This window comes from Ahaetulla prasina, chromosome 5 (genome assembly GCF_028640845.1).
Source record: "Ahaetulla prasina isolate Xishuangbanna chromosome 5, ASM2864084v1, whole genome shotgun sequence".
NCBI lineage: Eukaryota > Metazoa > Chordata > Lepidosauria > Squamata > Colubridae > Ahaetulla > Ahaetulla prasina.
Window position 1 is genome coordinate 100484616 of NC_080543.1, and position 26169 is coordinate 100510784.

The window sequence follows — 26169 nt, forward strand, 5'->3', positions numbered from 1 at the left end:
TATGAAGCAGTATATAAGTCTAAGTGCTATTGCTATATGTGATCTGAATATGGCTCTGAATAGCTATCACCCAGATCTTCTGCAAATACAATACACATACATTCCATTTATTTATCCATACCATTGATCAAAATACTAAAGTTTTGTTAAGAAGGAAACAAGGTCTTGGACAATATAAGCCTTCATGCTGAACTCTATCAGAAAGAAGACAAAACTCCCATTAATACTTCCCAAGGCTGAAGAAATATTATGAGAAAACGAACATTAATTCTAGAATTAAAATAAAAATTATTCTGCAAATACCTCACATAGCGTGAACGTAGTTTTAAATTGGGTTTTAAATCAGGGGTTTTAAACGGGGTTTTAAATTTGTATTTAAAAGTTTTAGGCCATCAATTGAATTAATTTTCTATTCTTTTTGCTGTTTTATATGTATTATATATTTTCTGTTGTTTTATTGGCTGTGAACCGCCCTGAGTCCTTCGGGAGATGGGCGGTATACAAATACAATAAATAAATAAATAAATAAATAAATAAATTCTATAACCACCTAACATTTGCATTTAATTTCTGTTAAGTGAGGCACACACAGTAGAGCTTGCAAAACTAAGTAAACTAGGTTTTATTACAGTGCATATATTTCATTAGAAGACCGCTGCACTATAGTATATGTGGAAAAGAAAATATCGTCCACGCCAAATTTATGGGCTTCAAATATCTATTTTCTGACAAATGAATAAAAGATTCGTAGGGAAGTTGCAGCAGCGTTACTTTTTCACCTACATTCCCTTCCTTGCCTGTGTATATGTCGGGGTCTCCAACCTTGGCAACTTTTAAGACTTGTGGACTTAAAGACCCCTGGTATATGGGACTCTTCCGTAATTTACTAATTCTGTGCTATCAAGCCAGTGTCGCCTCTTAGCGACCAGATAGGTAAATTTCTCCAGGGTGTAGGAAGATTAAAAAAAACAACACCACCAGCATATTTTCCTTGCTGCCTTATGTTCCGAAATATAATATAATCCACTTGCTGGATTTCGCTGTCGTTTCCAAACGTTAATTCTCACTTCCCAGAACACGGAAGCGTCGCTCCCACCGGGCCAGCGCCAATGCCAGCGTCAATCTCAGCAAGTTTTAAGACGCGTGGACTCCAACTCCCAGAATTCCCCAGCCAGCACGAAAATGAGACAAAACGTCTTTTTTTTTTTAAAAAAAAAATCTCTTTATGAAATGCGACGCCTATTATAGGTCATTTCCGCTCTCTCTCCCTCTTCTTTCCGTCGCGACCCTGCTGACGTAGCAGCGGTATTTAGTTCTGCGCGAGCTTGCGCGTCTGGCGGCGTCACCATTCTGGGAGAGGTGATTGCTTTCAGTCTAGGTCGGGCTCAGTTGGGTTCCTTCTCTCGGCTCCGGCTGCCGAGAAGGGCGCTGGAGCCCGGGCGCTTGCCGGGCCGCCACCATGATGAGGCGCAGCAGGGCGGAAGTCGACCGCTATGTTTCCTCCTTGCAGGCCTCGGCCCCTTCGCCTAAGGAGGTGAGTGAGGGCAGTTATGTGGGGGCGGAGGCTTCTCCCACCCCCCCAATCGTTCCTAAGACGTTCAAAGGCCGTTTTCGAGCTGTCCAATTAACGAAGGCGCTGCCGCACGTGCGCGGAAGAGCGGACGCTGCGCCTCTTGAGGGATAGGAGGCGGATGGGGCCGAGAGTGTCCCATGTGCTGCATCTTTTCGGGGCTTAAATCTGGAGAGGAGGCGACTGCCACTTGATGGCTGGGCTTTGCACTCCGTTGGCTCTTCGCGGATCTGTTATAAAAAAAAATAATACCTGTCGAATAGAAAACAAAAACGCGGGCTGCGCAACAGTCCAGAAACAGTTCAAGCAAAACGTCATGAATTAATTCTTTTGAGTTTCAGCTTTTAATTAAGGACTAAAACGACCGTGGGGGGCGATTTTCTTAGGAGTGAAGGATGTTGGTTGGTCTGGACTTTAACGATACCAATGTGGTAGCCGTCCGTTGAGGACGGCTTTGCGGGTGGGGGATGTAGGGTTACAGAGGTTTTAGTTTTTAGAAAGTCCTGCAAGGTGGTTGTCTTTTTTGTGGGCACTGGCTTAGGGACTGCCTTATCCATCTGCACTACTATTAATCTTCTCATCGTTCCCATCACCCATCACATTCCACTTAAGACTTTGTTGCTTGTATCCTTATGATTTATATTGATATTGTTTCCTGATTGCTTATTTGTACCCTATGACTATCATTAAGTGTTGTACCTTAGAATTGTTGATGAACAGGTTTTTTTATGTACGCTGAGAGCATATGCACCAAGACAAATTCCTTGTATGTCCAGTCACACTTGGACAATAAAAAATTCTATTCTGTCCTCTTACTTGCAACATGAAACTCCTGGCAGAGGTCATCTTTGTGTTATGGCATTTTATATTTGTATCTAGAAATTATTTTGAGATAGAACTGAGACAATATAGAAATATAAGAAAGCTTTGCAACCAACTTTCTGTAATGAGACCCAACCTCTGGGGGTCTCTCTTGGAGTTGACATTAACCAGGACAGGTCAGGTGATGATAACGGCTAGACTAGAGAATTGGAATTATCACCTGCTGCCATTACCAAATAATGATACTTCACTCCATTTCAAACTTGGATTAGGCAGTTTCCCCCCCCCCCATGTTATCATTTAAAAAATGTTTGCAAGTAGATGCTAGGTAACATGGCATTCACCTATAAGTTCAGTGGTCCTTGGGTTCATTGAATTGTCTATTCCATCTACTTCCTAGTGTTTCATTGACCTTTTTAAAAATGGGGTATCGTGCTTCAAAGCATTAGTTCATATTTAAGCATAAAATATTGCTGTGTAATTACTGGACAATAACATGGTAGGTGGTTGCAACCTAATGCTTTCCTTGAAATTATGTGACAGTCATTAGGAAAACATGAACTTGCTTGAATAAACAGGAAGATGAGAGAAGGAAACTCAGAATTGTCTTGCCTTGACTTTCTGGTATAAGAGGAAGGGAAGGAGAAAATGACAGGCTTTTGAGTTTGTTATTATAACATATCAGTAAAATAAGAATTCTAATATTGCTTGTGGTGTCTGTTTCCTGACCTCCTCTACCTCTGGCTTCCCAAGGAAAAATACTAAAGTAGAGTAGAAGGTAGGAGTTTGAAACGCCCTCATAAATTTGCCTTTAGATAATGGCTATTTGGTTCAGCAATCTGTACATCCATTTTGTGAGGTTGCTCATAACCATATCTGAAAATTCTAAACATCTGTCAGACCAAAATGGTTGGAAAACCTCTGAATTTAAATTTTTAAAGTTAACAGAAAACAAAATTTGGAATAAATGAGTCTTCTCTGATCTAAAATCATAATATATCATGCCTATAATTGTGGTATAAGGGATGTGGTGGCTCAGTGGCTAAGATGCTGAGCTTGTCGATTGAAAGGTTGGCAGTTCAATGGTTCAAATCCCTAGTGCCGTTTAATGGGGTGAGCTCCCGTTACTTGTCCCAGCTTCTGCCAACCTAACAGTTCGAAAGCACAAAATGCAAGTAGAAAAATAGGGAGCACCTTTTGTGGGAAGGTAACAGCGTTCTGTGCATCTTTGGCGTTTAGTCATGCCGGCCACATGACCACGGAGACGTCTTTGGACAGCGCTGGCTCTTCGGCTTTGAAACGGAGATGATCACAGCCCACTAGAGTCAGGAATGACTAGCACATATGTGCGAGGGGAACCTTTACCTTTACTATAATGGTGTAAACGATATTTGTAACTAAAACATTCAAAATAGCACTAGGGCTATCAAATTTACAGATGCTCATCTTTCACATGGATTTATGGCTGTAAAATGTAAAATCCAATCAATTTATGTCAGCAAAAGTACAGAAAATTGTAACTCTGATACTGCCTATCTGTAATCTGGAATATTTGTTTAGATTGTTTAGTGTTTGAATGATGTCTATCTACTTTGAGCAAGATAGAAAGTGTACGAGTTTGATAAAACTTACGCAGTAAGTAAGTGTTCTCTTAATAGAATAGAATAGAATTTTTATTGGCCAAGTGTGATTGGACACACAAGGAATTTGTCTTGGTGCATATGCTCTCAGTGTACATAAAAGAAAAGATACGTTCATCAAGATACAACATTTACAACACAATTGATGATCAATATATCAATATAAATCATAAGGATTGCCAGCAACAAGTTATAGTCATACAGTCATAAGTGGAAAGAGATTGGTGATGGGAACTATGAAACGATTAATAGTAGTGCAGATTCAGTAAATAGTCTGACAGTGTTGAGGGAATTATTTGTTTAGCAGAGTGATGGCCTTCGGGAAAAAACTGTTCTTGTGTCTAGTTGTTCTGGTGTGCAGTGCTCTATAGCGTCGTTTTGAGGGTAGGAGTTGAAACAGTTTATGTCCAGGATGCGAGGGATCTGCAAATATTTTCACGGCCCTCTTCTTGATTCGTGCAGTATACAGGTCCTCAATGGAAGGCAAGTTGGTAGCAATTATTTTTTCTGCAGTTCTAATTATCCTCTGAAGTCTGTGTTTTTCGTGTTGGGTTGCAGAACCGAACCAGACAGTTATAGAGGTGCAAATGACAGACTCAATAATTCCTCTGTAGAATTGGATCAGCAGCTCCTTGGGCAGTTTGAGCTTACTGAGTTGGCGCAGAAAGAACATTCTTTGTTGTCCTTTTTGACTTGTGGACTAGCCACAAACAACTTTTCCTATGATTTTTTACATTTAAGATTTAAAAAGTAGAAAACCAGACTGATCACATTTTTATGTGAATAATTGCTGCTAAATAAGATGAATAAAAAACTTTAGAGAGGAATATGATCAATGTAAACACTTTAAAAAGAGATAGTAATGAACAGAAATTAACATTTATGTAAATGTGTTTGTAATTTCTCTCAAATATCTGAATGCAGCCCTTTTAGAAATGAATTTAAATTACCGGTACTTATTGTAGAATGTGTATGTGTACAATACTTACAATAGGACTATGTGCATAGAATTCTGAATATTTCATTTTCTACATCAAAAGCAATATTTTAATTGAAACTGCTTGTTTCTTCTTAGAAATCCATGAAAGGATTCTTTTTTGCTAAGCTATATTATGAAGCAAAGGAGTATGAACTTGCTAAAAGGTAATTAATCTTTTTCAAAATAGTTACGTTAACACATAAGCAAACTTTAGATTCAAGAGGTTTCATATTTAACAGAAAAAGTCTGGGTCTTGAGAGTATTGCATCTAGAAACTGTCTAATGCTTAATGTTCTCTATGCCACTGATTGGTTCACTACTTCTAAAGGATTTCTGGTCACCCAGGTCTCTAAGATTAGGGGTCATTCTGGCTCCAGAGTTTCTTAGATTTGATGGTCATCTTTCACATGTTTTTATGGGTGTAACGTGTCATTGGCATGCCAATTGGTTGTGTCTTGAAAGCTTGTGTATCATTTATTTATTCATTTTATTATTAAATTTATTTGCCGCCCATCTTCTATCATGCTGACCCTTTGGTGCCGCTTGAATTTCTGTTTTTATCTGTGAATGTGTTTGGTGCATTAAAAAAGCCACTTGGCTAATGCACATCCATTTTTAACAGACATCCCTTACTCCCATCAGTCTGTTAAATTAAGGCTTTGTTTGTATTTTTAAGATTTTAATTTTAATTAAAAGGGTTCCCAACTTTTCAATTTATTTTATGGTGAATGATCTGCTGCAGTAGCCCTAGCAAGGTGCTATCATTTTACTGATATACAATGCTTAACATCAAGTACTGTGATCTTGGATAACTGAACTTATATAAAACTCATGCTGCTACGTCTAGTTTAAATTGAGATTATAAAAATAATGGTATAATTCGTCTGATCTGATTTAATCCTCAACTGCCACAATGTTAATATGCTATGTTTTTCTGAAGGTATATATCTACATATCTCACTGTCCAAGAAAGAGATCCCAAAGCACACAAATTCTTGGGACAATTGTATGAAGCTGAAAATAATATTGAAAAAGCAGTAGGCTGTTATAAAGTAAGAAATTATGAGTTGGTGCTTTTTCAACGTTGCTGTTAGTAGTTAAAGTATGTTTAAATAATAAAGTATGTTTTGAATATTTCATTTAATGGTAACAGAATTATTAAGTATACCTTTCTAATGCCTAATGCCCAGTAAAATGTGCTGCTTTCAAAAGTGGCAGTACTTAAACATAAAGCTTTAAAGAGTTTAGTATTTATTTCATTGAAGATTTGTTAAGCATACAGTATTTCTCAAGCCTAGAAATTTTGTATCCTGTGGCTCCTCAGTGGTATATAGCTTGCCCAAGTGTTTAATGCAGGTCTCAGAGGTAATTTTAATTAAATTAAATTAGGGCTTTTTCCTAGTCAGTCTACTCTTTCTAAATGCAGCTCCTGATATTTTAGTTGAAGATATACATGACTCTTGGCCTGGAAAAGAGTGTACCACTATTTGGAATTCTTGTGTAAAGCTATATTTATTACGTAAAAACTGAACAGGAAGAATAACTGCCTTTATAATAACATAATTACATATATTCCCATACTTTTAATGTCTCTTTAATGTCTTGGTATATATTTAAAAACCTAATTGAGCACACATTTCATCATTTTAATTGGGGTTTTAGCGTTCAGTGGAATTGAATCCAACACAGAAAGATCTTGTATTGAAGATTGCGGAACTGTTATGTAGCAATGATATTACTGATGGAAGAGCAAAATATTGGGTTGAGAGGGCAGCCAAACTTTTTCCTGGAAGTCCTTCAATTTTCCGGTTGAAGGTAATTTTTTTATATATGTGCTTGTAACATGAAATCATTATACAATCTCCAAGCATTCTCAATATTTTGGGAGACAACAGATTGTATGTTGCTTTAATCTAATTCCTGTTTTGATTATAACATTATATTCATTGATAGCTGCAAGATTGCAGCAGGCAACAAATGTCTGTGTGTAGAGTGAATGTGATAAACACAAGTTTTGGTCAGAAGTTCTAGATGATGTTATAAGCAAAATTAAATCTGGCAATAACCTCATTGTTTATCAAAATTGCTTGTATAGTCTGAAGATTTTTTACTAATTTTGAAAAGCAAACCTAGTGATACCTAGCAATAATATTACATCTTCAAACAGCAATTGATTTTATATTGTAATCAATATTAAAAACTACGTATTTTATCTGTAATTTTCTAGAAAAAACTCAAAAAGAATACTATTTATTTTTCAAATGGTCATGCTTTTAAAAAAATGTTAAACTCTACCTTTTTTATCTTTGATACAGGAAAGCCTCTTGGATTGTAGAAGTGAAAATGGATGGAACCAACTTTTTGACTTGATTCAGACAGAATTATACAGTAGACCAAATGATGTATATGTTAATATCAGATTAGTAAAATTATACCTATCAAATAACAGGCTTGGCGATGCTGTGGCACATTGCCAGGAAGCAGAGAATAAAATATCCTTACGGTCAAATTTGGAATGGTGTTCCTGTGTTGTTCAAACATTTAAGGTTTGTTTACTTGTGTTCTTACAGATATTGAAAAAATATTCTATAGGAAATATAGCATGCATTCTTGCTTTTGCTTGACAAGCAAATAAAGATAGTCTTAGTTTTACAGAGTTACAATTGTTAGTGTAATATCTTATGGTTACTCCCAGGTGTTGAAGTTGTTTCAGCTCATAAATGGCCTGGTAGGCTAAAGATGTTTTAAACTTAAAACTGACAATTATTCTAAACAGTGTGGCCAGTGACAGATTTATGGAGCTGAAATATAAAATATCTGGAAAATAAGCATTGCCTGCCTACCCTTCAACATTATGCAAAAGTTGAATTTAGCGCCAAAAATGTTGCATTTCTGCAGCCTGAAGCAGAAGCATAAAAAACAGCTCTAAAATTGAATATCATTGGATTTATGAAGCATCTGTGGAATGGGTCTAGTAGCTTTTTCCCCCTGATTGTAGTGTTTGGGATCCAGGATATTTTATTTCTCCTGTCTAAGGTGGAATTTGTTTCCATGATCTACATTGTGGTTGACTTTAAGGTATTGAGGCAGATATTAGGAATCATCAGGAATGCACAAAGTATATTAGCATTCCTTTTTTCAGGTGTGTTTATTGGGAATAACACTCTTCCCAGACCTTAGTTTTGTTTCTTAGGTACTTAAATAGAATAATGAGGCATAGCTTGTGTTCCAAAAGTCAGCTTTTTGCTGTCACTTTAAAAAATAATTTCTACAACCTACATATCTAATTACTTGATATAAATATTATTGAATTGATTCAGAGTGAACTAAGATCTCTCCTTGCATAATGAAATGAAATGTAATGAAAATCTGATGCTTGAATAGCATTGCAATATTGTTTCATACTTTGAATTATTTCCTATAGGAATATCTGGAATCTGTAGAGGACTCTGAATCAGATAAAATTAGTTGGAGAAAGATTCAAAGGGATCTTTTACTGGCATACTGTAATTTGGTAGTAATGAAACTTTCTGCTAGAGATGTAGAAGAAAGTAGATCATCGCTTGAAAGGTACTTCACTTTCCATATCATATGGAACTCTTCAAATTCTGTTCCTTTTGATCCAGAAGCATTGTGTTTCTATTCTTCCTTTGCCCAGTCTGATATTTTATCAGTCGCTTTGTCATGTTTCTTTGTGTGTGTGTGTGTGTGTGTGTGTGTGTGTGTGTGTGTGTGAGAGAGAGAGAGAGAGAGAGAGAGAGAGAAAGGGAGAGAGAAAGGGAGGGAGAGATGCTTCTCTACATATTTGCAGTGTTGAATCAACTTACCGTATTTTTCGGACTATAAGATGCTCCAGACTATAAGATGCAACTAGCTTTTGGGGACGAAAACGAGAAAAAAAAATCGGCTTCTGCCTCCCAACAATTTGCCTTCTTGCACCAAAAAGCCTGGACAGCTTCAGCACAGCTTGATTTAGCACGAGTAGCTGATTGGCGGTTGGCCTCCCAGAATAACACCTATCAGCTGTTCCAGGCTGCAGGGATTGCCACCGATTGCTGCTACCATCCATCGCCGCCTCCACGCATCCCATTTTTGGCCCCTGCATGTCCCGCTTTTGGCATCTGCACATCCTATTCACGGCTCAATCCATGCAGTGAGAATAGGCAGCGGCAGTGATCCCCGCCGCCTGGAACGGGCTGAAAATGGGGCCCACGGAGGCCCACGGAGGTGGCTATAGGCGGCGGCAGCAGCGATGGCCGATGGCGATCTCCGCAGCCTGGGACAGCTGGGAGGCAGATTCTGGGAGGCAGATCCAACCACCAATCAGCTGCTTGTGGTAAATCAGGCTGTGCTGAAGCTGACCAGGCTGTTTGCTGCAAGGAAGCAAATTGCTGGGAGGCAGAGGCCAAAGGGTGGGGGCCAGCGGGTGGGTGGGGCTTCGGCAACATCCACTGTATAAGAGACACAGACATTCCCACCCACTTTTTGGGGGCGGGGGGAGTGCGTCTTATACACCGAAAAATACGGTATTTTTTTGTAATGTGACCAAATCCTATTTTTACTTGTTACTTTTTTTTGGTAGCTTTGATCATACACTTCATTTGGTAAAATCACATGCAGATGGAAGTGATGAACTTTCTGTCACTTTCCTGGAGATGAGAGGACATTTCTATATGCATGCTGGAACTCTGCTGCTGAAAATGGCCCAGCAGAGTGAGATGCAATGGAGAGCTGTTTCTGAACTGGCAGCTTTGTGTTATCTTCACGCTTTTCAGGTAAACTGTTTTAAACGTACTTCTGTTCAGGTTTGTGTGGGGTATACTATGGAAATGTTGGGGACAAAGCTTGGATCAGTTCTTATTTTTGCCTACATTTTATTTTCCAAGTTGGTACATTGATATGTATTCCCTATGTATAAAATGGTACATATAAAGGCATCTTTCAACAACTTTAGAGTTTTGGCATTCCCATTTCTCTGCCCATTATTTCTCTTCCACAGAAATAGAAAGGCAACAGTTTGAAAAATATTAATAAGAGTAGGAATCAAAGAAATATGTTCTTATTCATATCATCTTTGGAGATAAAATTAGACATGTGAAGAGATTCTCCTTCCTCCGCCCTCCATAGCCTCTTTGTATACTTTCTCTGGGTTGAGGCGTACATTCTGTTCTGGTGCCCAAGCGATTGACTAGGATGAAAAAATGGGAAATAGATTTTCAAAAATAGTTTTCTATGCCTTGCTAGCAAACCCTCACCTGACGTGACCTTCCCAGCACAAGAGCTACTGACCACATGAATCCCTTATAAGCAGAAGAACACCGACACTGACATCCCCTAAATCCTGCTGAAGATATTACTTAGCCTGGTAACAAAAGATTCAGAAGCTAACCCCCAAGCTCGGAGAATGAATCTCCACTCTCATCCTACACTCGAGCTACAAGTATTCATCACTATCACAAAAGAATTCCCTTGTTGTGGAAGGTCAATTCAACCTAAATTGAATTGGGATGCTATGGGGAAAATAATTGAATGAGAGACAAAAGAGTGTAGCTCATCTGTATTTCTCCTCTTCTTGGATCTATGTGAATTTCTTCCTGAGTCTATTTGGGGTGGGAGGTCTTCCTTGGTTTATATTTCCTGTATTTTCCCTATGTCCTAAACTTTCCTTAGGCTCTCTTCATTTATTTTTTAAATATGTCAGTGCCTTCAAGTGCAAAAGCAATCCGTAGTGTGCTAAGTGCTGGGTTTTGTTATGAGATTGAGATAATTCTGTATACAGTAATCTCTTGGTTGTAGCATAAAATCAGAATGAGTGCTGTTTTCAGCCTGAAATATAAGGTTTTATGACTACCCAGGATACCTGAAGTTTGTGGAGAAAAATATATTTTTCATATATTTTCCTGCCAAAGGAATTCTCTATATTTGTATATAATTTTTCTAACAGGTTCCAAGACCAAAATCAAAATTAATAAAAGGAGATCATGCTGAACAAGAAAAGTTGGAAATATTAGCCTGTGACCGACAGAGCCAGTCTGGTAATATAAATTAAAATAGCAGTTTTGTTGAATTAATCAGTGCATCATCAGCCAAAATATGCAGTTGTTGAAAGCTGAAGAAGTAACAGTCACAATTTTAAAATATTAAATTATTTCATTGGTTTAGAAAGTGATAATAATCCATTTTGAGAATAATCTATTCCCTCGGTGAGAATAGTTCACATTTCTATTTGAGATATTTTTAGACTTATATTCCTTATTAATGTAAAGCGTATTTTAAATTTAAAACTAAGGTCTCTGAATTCAAGTTACAGAGTTCTAATTAGTTTTTGGTGTAATAGAACAGGAGTCACCAACCTTTTGGATCTCAGGGACCACTAAATTCATAATTTTAAATCCTGTGGACCATTAATATGGATTTTTTAAAAAGAAAAATAGTATTTAGTGCAATATAAAAAATGCAAATAATTTTTCTGTGGACCACCAAAATTTTCTCATGGACCACCAGTAGTCCACGGACCACTGGTTGGTGACCACTGTAATAGAATGTATTCATGTAATTAATCACTGTCTCTTTATTTTTCAGGCTATATGCTCTTAAACCTAAGCTATGGCAAACAGGATTTTTTAACAGAGGTCGTTGAGTCATTTGCAAATGAGAGTGGACACACTGCTTTATTTTATGCTCTTTTTGGGGATGCTTCCTCTAAAGAGAACTCATTTCTCAGCACAGACGATATTAAAAATGTTGGTGTACAGGCTCCAGAATGCGTAGAACTAGCTAGATATGATATTGGTAAGATATTATATTTGAATGCTTAATTTTTACTGTATACTACCCTGTTTCCCCCAAAATAAGACATCCCCTGATAATAAGCCCAATCGGGCTTTTGAGCGCATGGCAATAAGGCCAAGCGCTTATTTCAGGGTTCAAAAAAATATAAGACAGGGTCTTATTTTCGGGAAGACACGCTACATGCATAAGGTACAGTGTCACGGTTCCAAACCAAGCCAGCAAAAGAAAAAGCCTCACTGTGAGCAGAACGGGTCTTTTTACTGGAGTCTCAGCTTGGCATGTGGTGAACAATACAAGTAAAAAAAAAGGGTTTCTAGCCAGCATTACTGGCTTATGCTAGTCAGCTGGCTATATGGACTCAGCACGCTCCACCATCCTGTTCCCAGTTGCTCCCTGGCCAGCTCCAGCAAGTACTTTTTGGGCCTGGCTCCAGCAAGCACTCTCTGAGCCCGGTTGCTGTGTGGCTGGCTCCAACAAGTATCAGTCTTTCCCTCCGTACATTTCGGCTCCTCAGTCATGAGGCCTCAGCCATGGGATACCCTTTCCAATGGACTAAGTACTGCAGGACTCCCCAATGCACCCTATGGCGTATTTCATAGTGAATGTCCCCATTCACCATTATGGGTCTGGGTGGGTATGGGGCCAAGGGTCTACTGCTTGATGCCACCACCAGCTTCAGCAGGCCACTATGAAAGACCGGATGGACCTTCCCCAGTTGGGATGGGAGTTTTAACTGCACTGTCACGGGGCTGATTATTCTTACTATGGGGAATGGATCCAGGTATTTCGGACCCAGCTTTCTGCAAGGCAGCTTCAGTCTAAGGTACTTAGTGGAGAGGTACACCTTTTCCCCTATGCAGAATGGCTTTTGTAGTGACCTTTTCTTATCCACCTGCATTTTTTGGGTCTCGGCTGCTTTTATCCATGCCTGCTTGACATTCACCCAAACTCCCCTCAGGTTATGCATCCACTCCGTCAGGTTGCCTAGTGAAGGGGCCTTTTTTTTTTTAAAACAAGTTTTTATTGATTTTTTAGTTTCCCCCCCTACACACATACATAATTTGTGAATAGAGTATTGGCCATCTCATATCTTATACAATTCAATATATTCAAATATATTTTACTTAGTTGCATTTTTTGCCAAAATATTCTTTTTTCATAGTTTTTATTCGTTTCCTAATATTTCCTTGCTCATTTTATTAAGTCGCCTCTTCTTTCACCCTTAAGTTCTAATTTCTCCATTTTTATTTGTATTCATTCCCTTTCATTCTTTTTTTTTTTTAACTATTTCAATTTTTATCCTAATATATTCAAATATATTCGGGGTTTTCTTTCTTCCATTTCATCTTTCCCTTTTCACAGCAGTCCTTTCTTCTCCTTTCGCTTCTTTCCCTCCCTCCTTTCTTCCTACCTTCTTTCTTCTCTCCTCTCCTACTCCTTCTCTACTTCCCCTTCCTTTCTCCTCCTCCACCCTACTTTCTCCCTATCTAACCTTTCCTCCTCTCCTCTTCCCTTTCTTCTTTCTCTCTCCCTCCTTCTCCCCTTCCATCTCTCTCCTTCTTATCTCTCTCCATTGCTGCATTTATTTTAAATATTTCTGATGTCCGGACAACCCTGATTTTCTCATTTATTATGCATATTTCTCAAACCTCCCCTCCTATATTTTAATTATTAACATTGTCTTCATCTTGTTCCATTTGTATCATACAATCAATTAATGCAACTTTCCACCTCTTATTTTCTTAACATTTTTGTTCATAATTCAGTACTTATTATGTTCTTCCAATAGTGTACATCATTTACTAACATTTCAATTTTATTCCATTTTACATCTTAGTTTCAATATTTTTCACTTATAAACCATGCTATCTTTCACATTTCATGTGCTGGATTTTCCATTATTTTATATATTTAAAATTTATTTCCTTATCATCAACTTTAATTCTCTCTCATTCCATGTATTCTCAGGCACAAACAGAAAAAGAAAACATATATCCCATTATGTGTTCCACGTTTAATTTACTTCTTCTCCTTCTCTTTTTTTAAATTTCCTTCATTCATTTCAACCTTTTTTACTACCTTTTTACAATAATCCATATATTTCTTATAATTTCCATTATTTCAGAAAGAAAAAAAAAGGTTCTATCACTATTTTAGTTTCTTTTCTACTATTCGTTTTTCTCCTTCTTTTAACCATTTTCTTTCAATCTCTCCCAGATCTCATCTCTTGATATTTTTCTCCCATTCTTTCATATCTTCTTTCTCCCTTCCTTGCATCCTCTTTTCCACCTTTCTCTGACTATTACTCTTTTAATTTTCCCCCTCAATTTTTCTCTACTTCCTCCTCCTCTCTTTATTCTGTCACTGCTAATCCCAGTGTAATCATCTATTTTTTTCACTCTTTTAATTTTCTCCCTCAATCTTTTCTTTTTTTTCTTTTTTCCCTTTCTTTTTTTAAATATCTTTCCCTCTCTCCATTTTTATTTTTTCACTATCAATCCCAATGTGATCATCTATATTATCCTCACTCATTTCTTTTTCAACATTATTTGTTGAAATTATATATTTTTGTTCTTGTTTCCTCAAAAGTATTTCCTCATTTCTTTTTTTATTTTTAAGCCACAATTCTGCTTGTTTTTTCCCATTAAAAGACTCTCACACTATTTGAAGCGTCTCCCATAATTCCTCCCAATTCTCCATGTTTTCGATATGAGGAGAAAAACTTTTTAGATTTATTTATCTTAACTTACATATAATCCAAATTCAAGTCCAAAATATTGTCTCTCTCTTCCCTCCCCCCTTTTTTTTCTATTTCCAAATGGAAGCCAGTTCAATAATTATTGTTTTTTTCCCCTAGGTCATCCAGGTTTCAATTTAAACTTGAACTTTACCACAGCTGTTCAAACAAGTACTTCTAAATGTTCCAATGTTCCTCCTGCCTCTAGACAAAACAATACAATGTCGCTTTCTTTTTCTTTTCCAGCAACAAAATGTCGTTCATAAATCCTCTATTAAATCCTTTCGTTAGCGAAAGATGTTTCCTCTCAGTCGTCTTCTCTTTCCAACGTTTACATTTTCTTCCAAAACCACTTTTAAATCCAGATGGAATGTTGTGTCTTTTAGGGCTTTTGTCTTATAAATCCTCTTTGTTGTTTGCTTCCTCTCACTCCAAGTTTCCGCATGCCAATTAGCCCCTAACTTCAAATCAGAGAGTTTTTGAGCTTTAAAAGTTTTTTCTTCTTACCTGCAAGTAGGCCAATTGCTCGCCCAGTAACAATACTCTGTTCTGATCTCACCTCCTGCACAATCTTCATGTTTGGCCGTCCCCAACTTTGGCAGCTTCTAATGGCTGCCTTTCCTGTCGTTGAGTCGAAGGCTGGATTCCGGTGATGCAGGGAATTTGTAACTTCCCTGTTCGCACCGGCCAGCGCCTTCTTTTTTTGTTGTTTCTCCAGGACAGCTATGGTTCATTGAGAACCCCCAGAACAGCAGGAAATTCGGCATTCACCCCAGAGCCCCAGGGCACACCGTCCCGTTGCTGGTCACACCCAGTGAGGGGTCCTTCTGAGGGACCTCAGGAATAGGAACGAAGTCCATCCCATGTACCACCTTAAAAAGTGTCAGCTCCATACCACTGTGTGCAGCATTAATATATGCCACCTCTGCAAATGGCAGAAATTCTGCCTTCTATCTAAATACCAATGAGCTGGCTATATGGACTCAGCAAGCTCCACCCTCCTGTTCCCGCTTGCTCCCAGCTGGCTCCGGCAAGTACTGTTGCTGGAGCCCAGTTTCTCCCTGGCCGGCTCCAGCAAGCACTCTTCGAACTGGTTGCTCCGTGAGGATGCTTCCTCTAAAGCAGGGGTGTCCAAACTTGGTCCCTTTAAGACTTTTGGACTTCAACTCCCAGAGTCCCTCAGCCAGCAAAGCTGGCTGAGGAACTCTGGGAGTTGAAGTCCAAAAGTCTTAAAGGGACCAAGTTTGGACACCCCTGCTCTAAAGAGAACTCATTTCTCTGCACAGAAAATATCAAAAATGTTGATGTACAGGCTCCAGAATGCATAGAACTAGTTAGATATGATGTTGGTAAAATATTTGATTTGAATGCTTAATTTTTACTGCATGCTACATACGTAAGGTACAGTTAATTAAACTGGAATTCAAAGTATTTTTAAATAAAAAAACAACAACATTGGTTTCATCCCTGTATTCTTACGTTGTGCCATATGTCTTCAGAAGCCAAATTTTCTTTCATAGGTGCCATTAGAGCACATGATGGTAGTCTCCAGCACATCACGTGGCTTGGTCTGCAGTGGAATTCTACACCAGCTCTGCCAGCCATTCGTAAATGCCTAAAACAACTTTTCCATTTGCCCCAGGAGACATCAAGACTTGAAACCAATGCTCCTGAATCCATCTGTATGCTGGATCTTGAAGTAAGAAAATGTTTTCTACATTGAGTTTACTGAAATATCATGACCATGTACTGCATTTTTAATACAATTTAACATGTATTTTATGAACAGGTGTTTCTACTTGGGGTAATATTTACCAGTAACTTGCAATTACAAGAGAAGTTTAATACTAAGTACACTGTACATCAGCCTCGATTCCTGCCACTGCCAATATGCAAGCAACTTTGTACTGAAAGACAAAGAGCCTGGTGGGATGCAGTTTATACACTCATTCATAAGCAAGCAGTGTAAGTAGCCTGGTTTGTAGATGTTCTCATGGATATGCCATAGAGGTCAACATTTGATTTTGCTTCTTCACCATTTTCATATTGGTCAATTCAAATTGGTTCTTAATTTTATCAGAAATTTTATATTAGATTTGTATTGCACAGTGGTTAAATTGAAATATTGCAGGCTAACTCTACCCACTGCCAGGAATTTGATCCTGACCAGCTCAAGGTTGACTCAGCCATCCATCCTTTGAAGTCAATTAAACTGAAGATTGTTGGGAGCAATATGCTGACATTTGTAATCCGCTTAAAGTACTGTAAAACACTATGAAGTGATACATAAGTCTTAAGTCCTATTGCTATTGGTCTGGCATCATAAATAATTTGGTTGAGAAGTCTTCCTTTTATAGATTTATGCTAGTAGATTTATTTTTTAATTTCTCATTTATATTTAAAATAGATTGGCTTGTTAATTAAAAAAAACAATTTGAATATTACTCAGTTGAAATGTTTTCTGTATTAATATTATTTTTCAGACCTGGAACAGCAGCAAAAGTAAGACTTCTGGTTCAACATGAATTGAACATCCTCAGGGCCTTAGGAAAACATGGTCTTCAACCATCTCTTATAGTGCACTGGGCAAAAAGTCTCCTTAAAACAGTAAGTAGACTATCGCCATTTTCAGCAAATGTAAAGTTATTGTTAAATTAGTACAATCCGTACATTTAAATGGACAGATGTTTAGATCTGATGAGTAAATCCAGATTAGAAGTTAATAGATAACTGTGTTTTAGTGTAATTTATCTGATGATTGATTCCAACAAATATCTAGTGATATCTACATATGATTACTGGAAAGAAAAAAATTCACGTACATTTCTTCAATGTAGACAGAATTATGAAATTTATGAGAAATATGAGCTAGTTAACAAGAATTACAACTAATAAAGAATAATCTATGCTGTGTTACTCTATAGGGCTGCAGTCTCAATTCTTTCTATGATCAGAGAGAATACATTGGACGAAGTGTTTATTATTGGAAGAAAGTTTTGCCAATGCTTGAGACAATAAAGAAAAAGAGGAGTATTTCTGAACCTATTGACCCATTGTTCAAACATTTTCATAGTGAAGATATTCAGGTAATGAAGATTAAGAATTTTTCTGGGCGAGGCATCTTACATCAGACCCCCTTTTTAATGTTCTGTCCAGTTTTTACTTCTAATTTTACCTGATTACTTTCCATCCTATAAGCAAAGGTCATCCTCTACACTTTAGAACTGGAAGCTAAATATCCTTCTTTTGCCCATATCCACAAAATTAACTATCATACTGCATAGAGTTTCAGTTATTATCCCATCATAAAGCACTTATGATCATTGTTTCTCAGCTTTTCCTGGATTATCTGAAAAAGTTAAATTGTCTAAGGAATGATGTACCAGTACTATGTAGAATTCACAACCAGAAGGATTTTTTTTGAAGTTTATTAAAATTTAATATAAAAATTCTCCCTATGTTTATGTGAATTATATATATAAAATAATATTGCTGTGTCCTCCATGTTTAATGGTTTACCTGAAACCAATTTCAGTGCTTTCTTTACATGAAACTTGGTGCTGATAAAAAAGGGCAAGAACATATCCAGATATTTATGTATTGCTATACCAAATGTTAGTGAGCATGATTTCAAAGTCTTTGTGACAGTGAATTGCCCTCCCCTATATTTAAGGAATGAATTAGAAGTGAAGAACTGTCCATTCTGCTTAATTAGAAATAAGTTTGATAATTCTGCATGTATTACAGTACTTGAATTACGAATGTAATGGAGCCTGCTTATTACAGTCGTAAGTCGTAACAGTAATGAAAGGTTAGGGTTTTTTGCAGTGATAAGTGAACACAACAGTTGTAAAATGAACACTGCAGTCATTCAACCCCATTCTTTACTATGGTATGGTTGTGCTGAAACCAGAAGTGCTGGTTTTCAACAAAATCATCGTAAAATGTGGTCAAGTGACGTCAGGATAATAAAGATGACTGCTGAGTACCTGAATTGCAGTGATGTGACCAGATGAGGTGGGGTCCAATGTTGGAACTACAGATCCGGGTTATAAGTCCCTTTTTTCAGGTAGGTCATAATTTTGACTGGTCAGCTGGTCATAGGATTACACATTTAGTTACTTTGTCACTGGAGTGACTTTTTTTTAGGTATCATCAAGTTACCATAGTTTGACATTTGTAGAACATTTGTATAATGAAAAATTGTTTAGGTAAAACTAACAAATTAGTTTTCTTTAGCTTTCACAGGTTGAAGAATACCAAGAAGAAGCACGTATAGCATTTGCTATTTTGGATGCTGTTGATGGTAAAACAGATGATGCGACACATGCATTTGAAGCTATTAAAAATGTTGTTGCATATTGGAATCTTGCTTTGGTAAGTATGAATTTCTAAATGGATCTCTCTACCCTCTCCTTATGAATGACATACAAAATGACAATCTGTTTTGGTTTGATAGATTTTCCAGAGGAAAGCTGAAGAGATAGAAAATGATGGTCTGTCACCAGAAGAACAAGAAGAAGGCAGGAATTATTTGAAAAGAAGCAGGGATTATCTCCTAAAGATAATTGATGAGAGCTGCATGGATTCATCTGTCGTTGAAAAGGTTCATGATTTAGTTTAGTTTTTTAAAATAATTATTAGGGATAGGTCTATATGGGAACTTTCTAGGTTTGATGACTTAATAGGCATAGCTGTAGCTTCCTAAAAGAGGCTATAATATATGGAAACTCAAGAAATTGTGTACAAAGATGGATGGCATTTGAGCCTCAACAAATATTCCTTTGAACTCAATTTCCTGCTCAAATGGAAGCCCACTTCCCATAAAGACACCGAGTTACTTTTCTCAGAGCTTTTTACCCCATCAGGTTTGTTTCTTCAACACCACACAAGAACTACTCCATTTTGTGATAATCCCTTCCAAGACCACATAGTCAACCTATCTGTTCTAGGCTCATCCCAGGCTTTTTTTAAAAAATAAAACAACTTTAGTAGAGCTTCTTACACAAGCACATGAATCCTTTCAGTTCTGTACTTCTATTGAATGCCAGTGCTCTTCCAAGATTGTCCAGTGGTCCTATCCTCAATGAGGTGACTTGACTTCTAATTTACTAGATGCTTTGATATTTTGCTGTGGGTCACATAATAACCCATGATGATACTTTTGGATCAAAAAGATGTGAGAATTATGATTTATAAATTATCCTAGAAGAAGTTTCAAATCATACTAAAAAAAACCTGAATGGTGTAAATTAGAATATTTACACTTCTATAAAAACTCTCTAGTTTAAGTGTCTATGATCATCTAAATTAATGCAGTGAGGTAGAAATTATAAAATCAGACATGCTTTAATCAAAGCAGAACATAGTTTCTTCAATTACACAGTTATATGTCCAATGAATCTAAAATCAGACATACTATAATTTCCCCCCAGTTACCTGTATCCATCAGGACAGTTAAGGAGATGCTGGAAGGCATAATGCAGGATCTTGGAGACAATGGAGAAGAAAGGAGTCTTGTGAATAATTTGAGCCACCTTGTGGAATCAGAAGTGAAACATTCTACACCATCACCCACAACATTTTCATTATCTCCAAGTAAAAGTTACAAGGTATGTCAAACACATATTTGAAAGCTCATGTATTTATATTAGTTTGATTAGTTTAATCGGTTTAACAATTGTTTTTTCAGTTCTCCCCCAAAACTCCCCCTCGCTGGGTCGAGGATCAGAAGTCTTTGCTGCAGATGATTTGTCAGCAAGTGGAGTCCATTAAGGTAAACCAAATGGACACTAAGCATAAGTTCTAAGTTTTGTTCTAGGACAGCCATGTGGTACTTTAAGAATTGAGATGGGTGTCAAAAATCCCAAAAGATGATATGTAAATAATTATAATACTATTCTACAACACTTACGATGTTCTCTTTGGAGGACAATGATTCCTGAATTAAGAAAGAAAGAAAATTTATTTTTTAAAATTACTAGATGAATTATATAGAAGAAGAAGCTCTTACTAATCTGATTCAAATGTAATCAAATAAATACTTTGCTGGGCAGATGACTAATTATGATATTGATCCTTTTTAACGATTTGCACTTAGGTTTATTAGTATTAGCTATTGAATCTGATTCCCTAGACCAATACACTATCTATATTCAGGAGATAGGAATATCTGCAAGTTTGGTGGCTCCCCATGGTACATTTTATGGGTAATTTTTTTTCTAATATGGGAACTATGGAATAGTGACTGAATTAGTTGAAAAAGAAAGCAGGGAGAAGTTGCTGATGCAGAGTTATCTATAGCCATTCCAGTCCCACTCTTTCAAAATGTTACTTGCTGTTGGATGGAGAGCCTGGCTAGAAAAGAAGTCAAGGAATTCAGAGTGGATGTGGAAGACGGTAGGGAGATATGTTTTCATGCTACTTCTTTCAGTAGGCTCCAATTCTGAAAAAATGAGCAAAAGATATTAAAATGGGGAGAACAAGATGAATATAAAATATCATTGATAGATTAAATCACTCTCTGACTTGCATCATGGAAGAAAGGCTGATATACAGCATGGAAGAAAGGCTGATATACTTGATAACATCATTTCCCTGTTCTTCAGTACACCTTGTTCCTGTTTAGTTGTGGCTTTAAAATGTTCAAATTTGGGTCTAGGAACCCTTAAATGTGGTAAAGTGTAACCGTAAAGCTATACAAAGTTAGGATTAGGAGAAGAGTTGCCTGCCCCTGAAATTCCCTTTTTGAAGCCTGATTTGATCTGCCAGCCTAGACATTTTCAATATGAAGAAACCTTTTTAATAATAACATTTATTTTTTCATGATTCGGCACCACAGCTTTAATGAAAATTTTACCTCCCTAAAGAAGGATGTATTATCATATATATGCACTGATTTCCTTTTTCTGTTATATTATAATTTTTTGAAAGTACATTGGTGTTAGGATCACTGATGTCAGCCCTCTGCTTTTTCATAGCATGAAATGCAAGAAATGAAACTTAACAACTCTAACACAAATCTGTCTAATCGGTGGCCAGCTGAAAGCTATGCAACAGAGACAATGCCAGATGGGTACCAGGGAGCACAAAACTTTCATGGAGCACCATTAACTGGTACGTATCTGATGAAAATAAATAATTTTACTGGGACTAGTAACAGTAGTGTATTAACTCACAATAGAACCAATTTATTTAATAGGAGTGGCTAGTATTGAAATACACCTATTGGGGAGAAAAAAAAATGGACTGACATTTTGAGTGGGATGAAACACAGTGATGAGGCCTCTCTCAACATTCAAGAAGCAGTTGGTAGCTATGTGGAATAAACAATTTAGAATTTTTAGATGGAGAATATCATAATTTATTAAGGCACTTAGAATACCCTCAGAAATGACAGAGCAGAAGGAATTATACACATTCACCTTCAACCAAGGATGCAGAGATTGTTCTCACATTTAAACACATGTAAAAGGATCAGCAGCGAATGTCCGTGACTGGTTTTTTAAAATCTGGGAGGAATTTTCTCTTGGTATTAGGTTTAGGTTTAAGCTTCCATTTGGTTATTTATGGGTACTTCTTGGGTGGTTTTTTTTATTAGTAGTAATCTTAAGTTTCCTATTGTACCCTGTTTTCCCCAAAATAAGACATCCCCTCATAATAAGCCCAATTGGGCTTTTGAGCGCATGGCAATAAGGCCAAGCACTTATTTCAGAGTTCAAAAAAATATAAGACAGGTCTTATTTTCGGGGGGAAATGTAGTAGAAATTGCCTATTAGGGTACCATTAAGGTTTTTTTTGTTATGGTTGCCAGTAGGATCAAAGTAGGATTTGAATTGGGCTTCTTTGAGGTCTCAGCTTCATTTTGGTATGAAGGTTAACTTTCAGATAAATTTGTATGATTGCTAGTCATCTCAGATTTACATCATAAAGAGATTCCTTGCCAAAGTAATATCTGAGTGTAAGGATGGACATAGTGTTAGAAGCTTTATTGAGGTCTGTAGTTCATTTTGCTGTGAAGGTTACATTTATAGTGGATGGTAATTTTAAAATCATGTTACTGCAGGGAGAGTTTTCTTTAAGAAGCTTTAGGGTAAACATGCTTTGCAATTAGGGTTTAGGTGCAATTAGGTGAACTGTGGGTAATTAAATTTGGAGCGAAATTAGTTTTAGGATATATTTTTATAGTTAGCAGTCTTTTTTTTTGCAAAATATTTTTTATTTTTTATAAACATATTAAAAAAGATCATTGTGAACAAATTGTTGGTCAGGTACATCTTAAAACATATTAAATTACCCAAATTATAATCTAATACAATGTATTTTCTTCTTATTCTTAAATTTAATTATTTATTGCACAAATCTAATAAAAAAAATCAAATTCAACCTATTCTGAAAGATATTTAAAAGAAGTCTAGTCCCCAGATTTAATTCCCTAAAACATCATTAATAAATCTATTAAGTTTTTTTTTAATTTCACCAATCAAAGCTTTGTATTTTCATTACTAACCAAAGATCAGATCGTCCAAAAACTCTTGCTTAAAACTGCCCAGAGATCACATACACGGTTTCTTTCTTATATAGGAGTAGTCTTGAACTCACAAAGACCACTCCCCCCTATCATCTTTCTCTGCCTCTAAATCAGTAACATATATTAAAAATTTTCTATCTAATCAGTTGGACATCAGTAATAAGTCTTCTATCAAGTTTTTAAATTTCACCAATCAAAGCTTTATATCTTCATTACTAATCAGAGGTCAGACCATCTAAAAACTCTTTCTTAAAATTGCCCAGAGATCACATAAACAATTTCTTTCTTCTATAGGAGTGGTCCTGAACTCACAAAGACCACCCCACCCTCATCTTCCTCTGCCTCTAAATCAAAAATATATATTTAAAAAATTTTCTATTCAATCAGTTTTTATCTTCCCCATAAATTCCTTAATAAATCTTCTATTTACGTATTTTAACATTTCACCAACCTCAACTTTATATCTACATTACTAATCGGAGGTCAGACCATCTAAAATCATTTTCTTAAAACTGCCCAGAGATCACATGGACAATTTCCTTCTTCTCTTATCATCTTCCTCAGCCTCTAAATCAATAATCATATACTTAAAATTTGTCATCTAATCCATTTGGTATCAAACAAAAAATTGACATTTACCAGGGTAATCTCTAAGTATTCTCAATTATTCCCCCAATATGTTTAATTGTTTCCTTAGAAGTTTTTATCAAATCATTTTATTACCTTACTTATTCATAAAAACAAGAAAGAAAAGAAACACACACACAAAAAATAATTTTTCCAGAACATAATAGCACTCATTTCCCTCTTATCCCAATTTATTCTAATATCTTTCCTTCCATTTCCCAAAATCTCAATTATTTTCATTATAAATATCACAACATTAATATTAACATTTTCTAATTAAATTCTTCACATAATTCTAAAAGCAGCTATTGGTTCCTTTCAAAGAAATGTCGTGTGACCACATGAACAGAGCTTTCTTCGTAGGAATAGACTGCTATTCCATTCTTACAGAATTTCTTTGTCCCGGAAATCTTGCTTAAATAAAAAGTTCTCCGCTTAATTTTGTAATCCAAAGACACACTATCTGTAGCTGTCCTCTGAAACTGTTGTGTAGTCCCAGCAACACCAATCTTAATGAAAATAGTCAAAAGGAAACTATTCGACTCTAGCTGTCTTCCTCTGCCTCTAGATGTCTCCTTTTGAAACAGTTACAGCTCACAAATAATAAATAGCCATTTTGGTAACAAAGTTTCTTTGCTCTCAGAAATTTTGGTACCTTCATTTTTCTTCTATTTTAATTGTCTTCTTAAACTTATTTGTCTTTCAAATTCTTATCTCCTATTTTTATCTTTAGTATTCCATAGATTTAGAATAGAGGGATTTGAGATTTCCGCTTAAAAACAGTTCATAACTTCTTTTATTCTTTTCTTTTATTTCTTAATTTCCAATATAGTCCATTAAGACTTCTAGGGATCTCCAAACCGTGCTTAGTTGAAAAATAGAGTTTATTTTCTTTTCCTTATTCAGTTGGGGCTCTACTTCCATTCCAACCCCCTCTCTGCTCTTTCACTTCCAGAATGTGTAGTCTCTTAATTAGTTTCTTCCACTTTCACTTGTTGTTCAACTAGCCGCCAATTTAAAAGTTCTCTCCAAGGCTTGTGCTTTTTTTAAAACTATTTCTTTGTTGGATCATAACTCACCCGACTTCAACAATTTGTTTCTTAATGCTTGTCCCTCCTGCTCGATCTTGTGACCGCCGTGGCTTTGGAGCAGCTGCCATGATGGACTATGACGCTGCATTCCTCCCCGCTGGATTGCGGGAAAAGATCCGGAGCTATGGGGAGTTTGCCATCTCCCCATTCACTCCGACGGCTCCCCCACTCTTCGCTGCCCCTTCGAGGCAGCTATGGTCCGATCCAAAGTTTGGACAGACCCCCTGGGCGGGGGGATGTTGGCCCAAACCCCGAAGACATTGGGATTTGCGACCGTCTCGCCCACAACGCTGGCCACGCCTCCGCAGTCTTAAATTCATCTTGCATTGGGGAATTCTATCTGAGAATGCAACCAGTTTACAAATTTTATTTTGACATTAAAGTTAGTATAAACTTAGACTTCCTTGAGATCTGTAGTTCATTTGATTTGAGGGTTAGCTTTACATTGAGTTTTCTGGTTAATGGTAGACTTAAATTCATGTTTCAGCAGACAGCACTTTCTGAGAGAACCCACTGAATTTATTTCTTTTGCTGTTAAGATTAGATGTCCTTGAGGTTTAAGGTTAAATTTAATGGAACAGTTAGGGTTTTTTGGTCAATTTTAATAATTAGTCCAATCTTACTTTTGCATTAAAGGTATTGTTTGCTTGCTCTGAACATTTTATGATAACTCTTTTGTCATAAGTAGGGAAGTAATAATTGTGGTTAGGTTTCCTTAAGAACTAGGATTAAATTTAATGATACTGTTAGGTTTTTGGTTAATTGTTATGGTACTTGGTAATCATATTCCTATTGCCTCATTGTACCTTTTAGGTTAAGAATTGTTTCTTGGTTAGGCTTCCATGAGGTTCAAAATAACAATGGGTAGCTTTATGATAAGTATTTATTAGTATAAAAATTCTTAAATTAGGATATTGTTGCTGAAAATTTTTAACTTTTAATACTTTTAATTTTTAATAAATTTTAAATAGTGTATTTAAAGTTGAGGTGTTAAAAGTTAGGACTACAGTAGACTTCCTAGAGGTTGATGGTTCCGTTTATGTGAAGTTTAGATTAGTAAAAAACCAAAGAAACCTTACTGAAGAATCTAAATGGCTCTGAATATCTCCTGATATCTCCCTGACATATCTTATTTTACCTTGTTGGATGGGCCTTTGGGAATGTTAATAGTTTAAATGGCTGATGTTGAGCTTCTGGATCAGACATAGAGGAATAGACTGTTAATCAAAAAGTTGATTAGAAATTATTCTCAGCTTGGTAATGTACTCAAGGTCAATTGGTCTCTTTATGAAAACTTTTCCACCTCACATTTTAGGGCTTTTATTCATTTAACTCCTACTCTCTGGAATTGATTTCTCCCTTGAGTGATCTGTAGAGTTCA

General features: G+C 36.6%; 1 protein-coding gene across 2 annotated transcripts in view; it reads left to right on the forward strand.

Moving 5' to 3' along the window:
- The first annotated feature begins 1260 nt into the window (after window positions 1-1260).
- Window positions 1261-26169, forward strand: part of RGPD4 (RANBP2 like and GRIP domain containing 4) — a 42209-nt gene continuing 17300 nt past the window's right edge. Inside the window, exons 1-18 of one of the 2 annotated variants that reach the window (XM_058186719.1) lie at window positions 1261-1534; window positions 5108-5175; window positions 5952-6063; window positions 6674-6826; window positions 7327-7557; window positions 8436-8581; window positions 9594-9786; window positions 10956-11046; window positions 11594-11803; window positions 16061-16239; window positions 16330-16505; window positions 17024-17147; window positions 17465-17626; window positions 18780-18917; window positions 19000-19146; window positions 19976-20152; window positions 20233-20316; window positions 21521-21656. In XM_058186719.1, coding sequence (XP_058042702.1) covers window positions 1460-1534; window positions 5108-5175; window positions 5952-6063; window positions 6674-6826; window positions 7327-7557; window positions 8436-8581; window positions 9594-9786; window positions 10956-11046; window positions 11594-11803; window positions 16061-16239; window positions 16330-16505; window positions 17024-17147; window positions 17465-17626; window positions 18780-18917; window positions 19000-19146; window positions 19976-20152; window positions 20233-20316; window positions 21521-21656 — 2602 coding nt within the window. In that variant the 5' untranslated portion in view covers window positions 1261-1459. The remainder of the gene's footprint in view (window positions 1535-5107; window positions 5176-5951; window positions 6064-6673; window positions 6827-7326; window positions 7558-8435; window positions 8582-9593; window positions 9787-10955; window positions 11047-11593; window positions 11804-16060; window positions 16240-16329; window positions 16506-17023; window positions 17148-17464; window positions 17627-18779; window positions 18918-18999; window positions 19147-19975; window positions 20153-20232; window positions 20317-21520; window positions 21657-26169) is intronic. The other variant, XM_058186720.1, reaches the window with a different exon arrangement.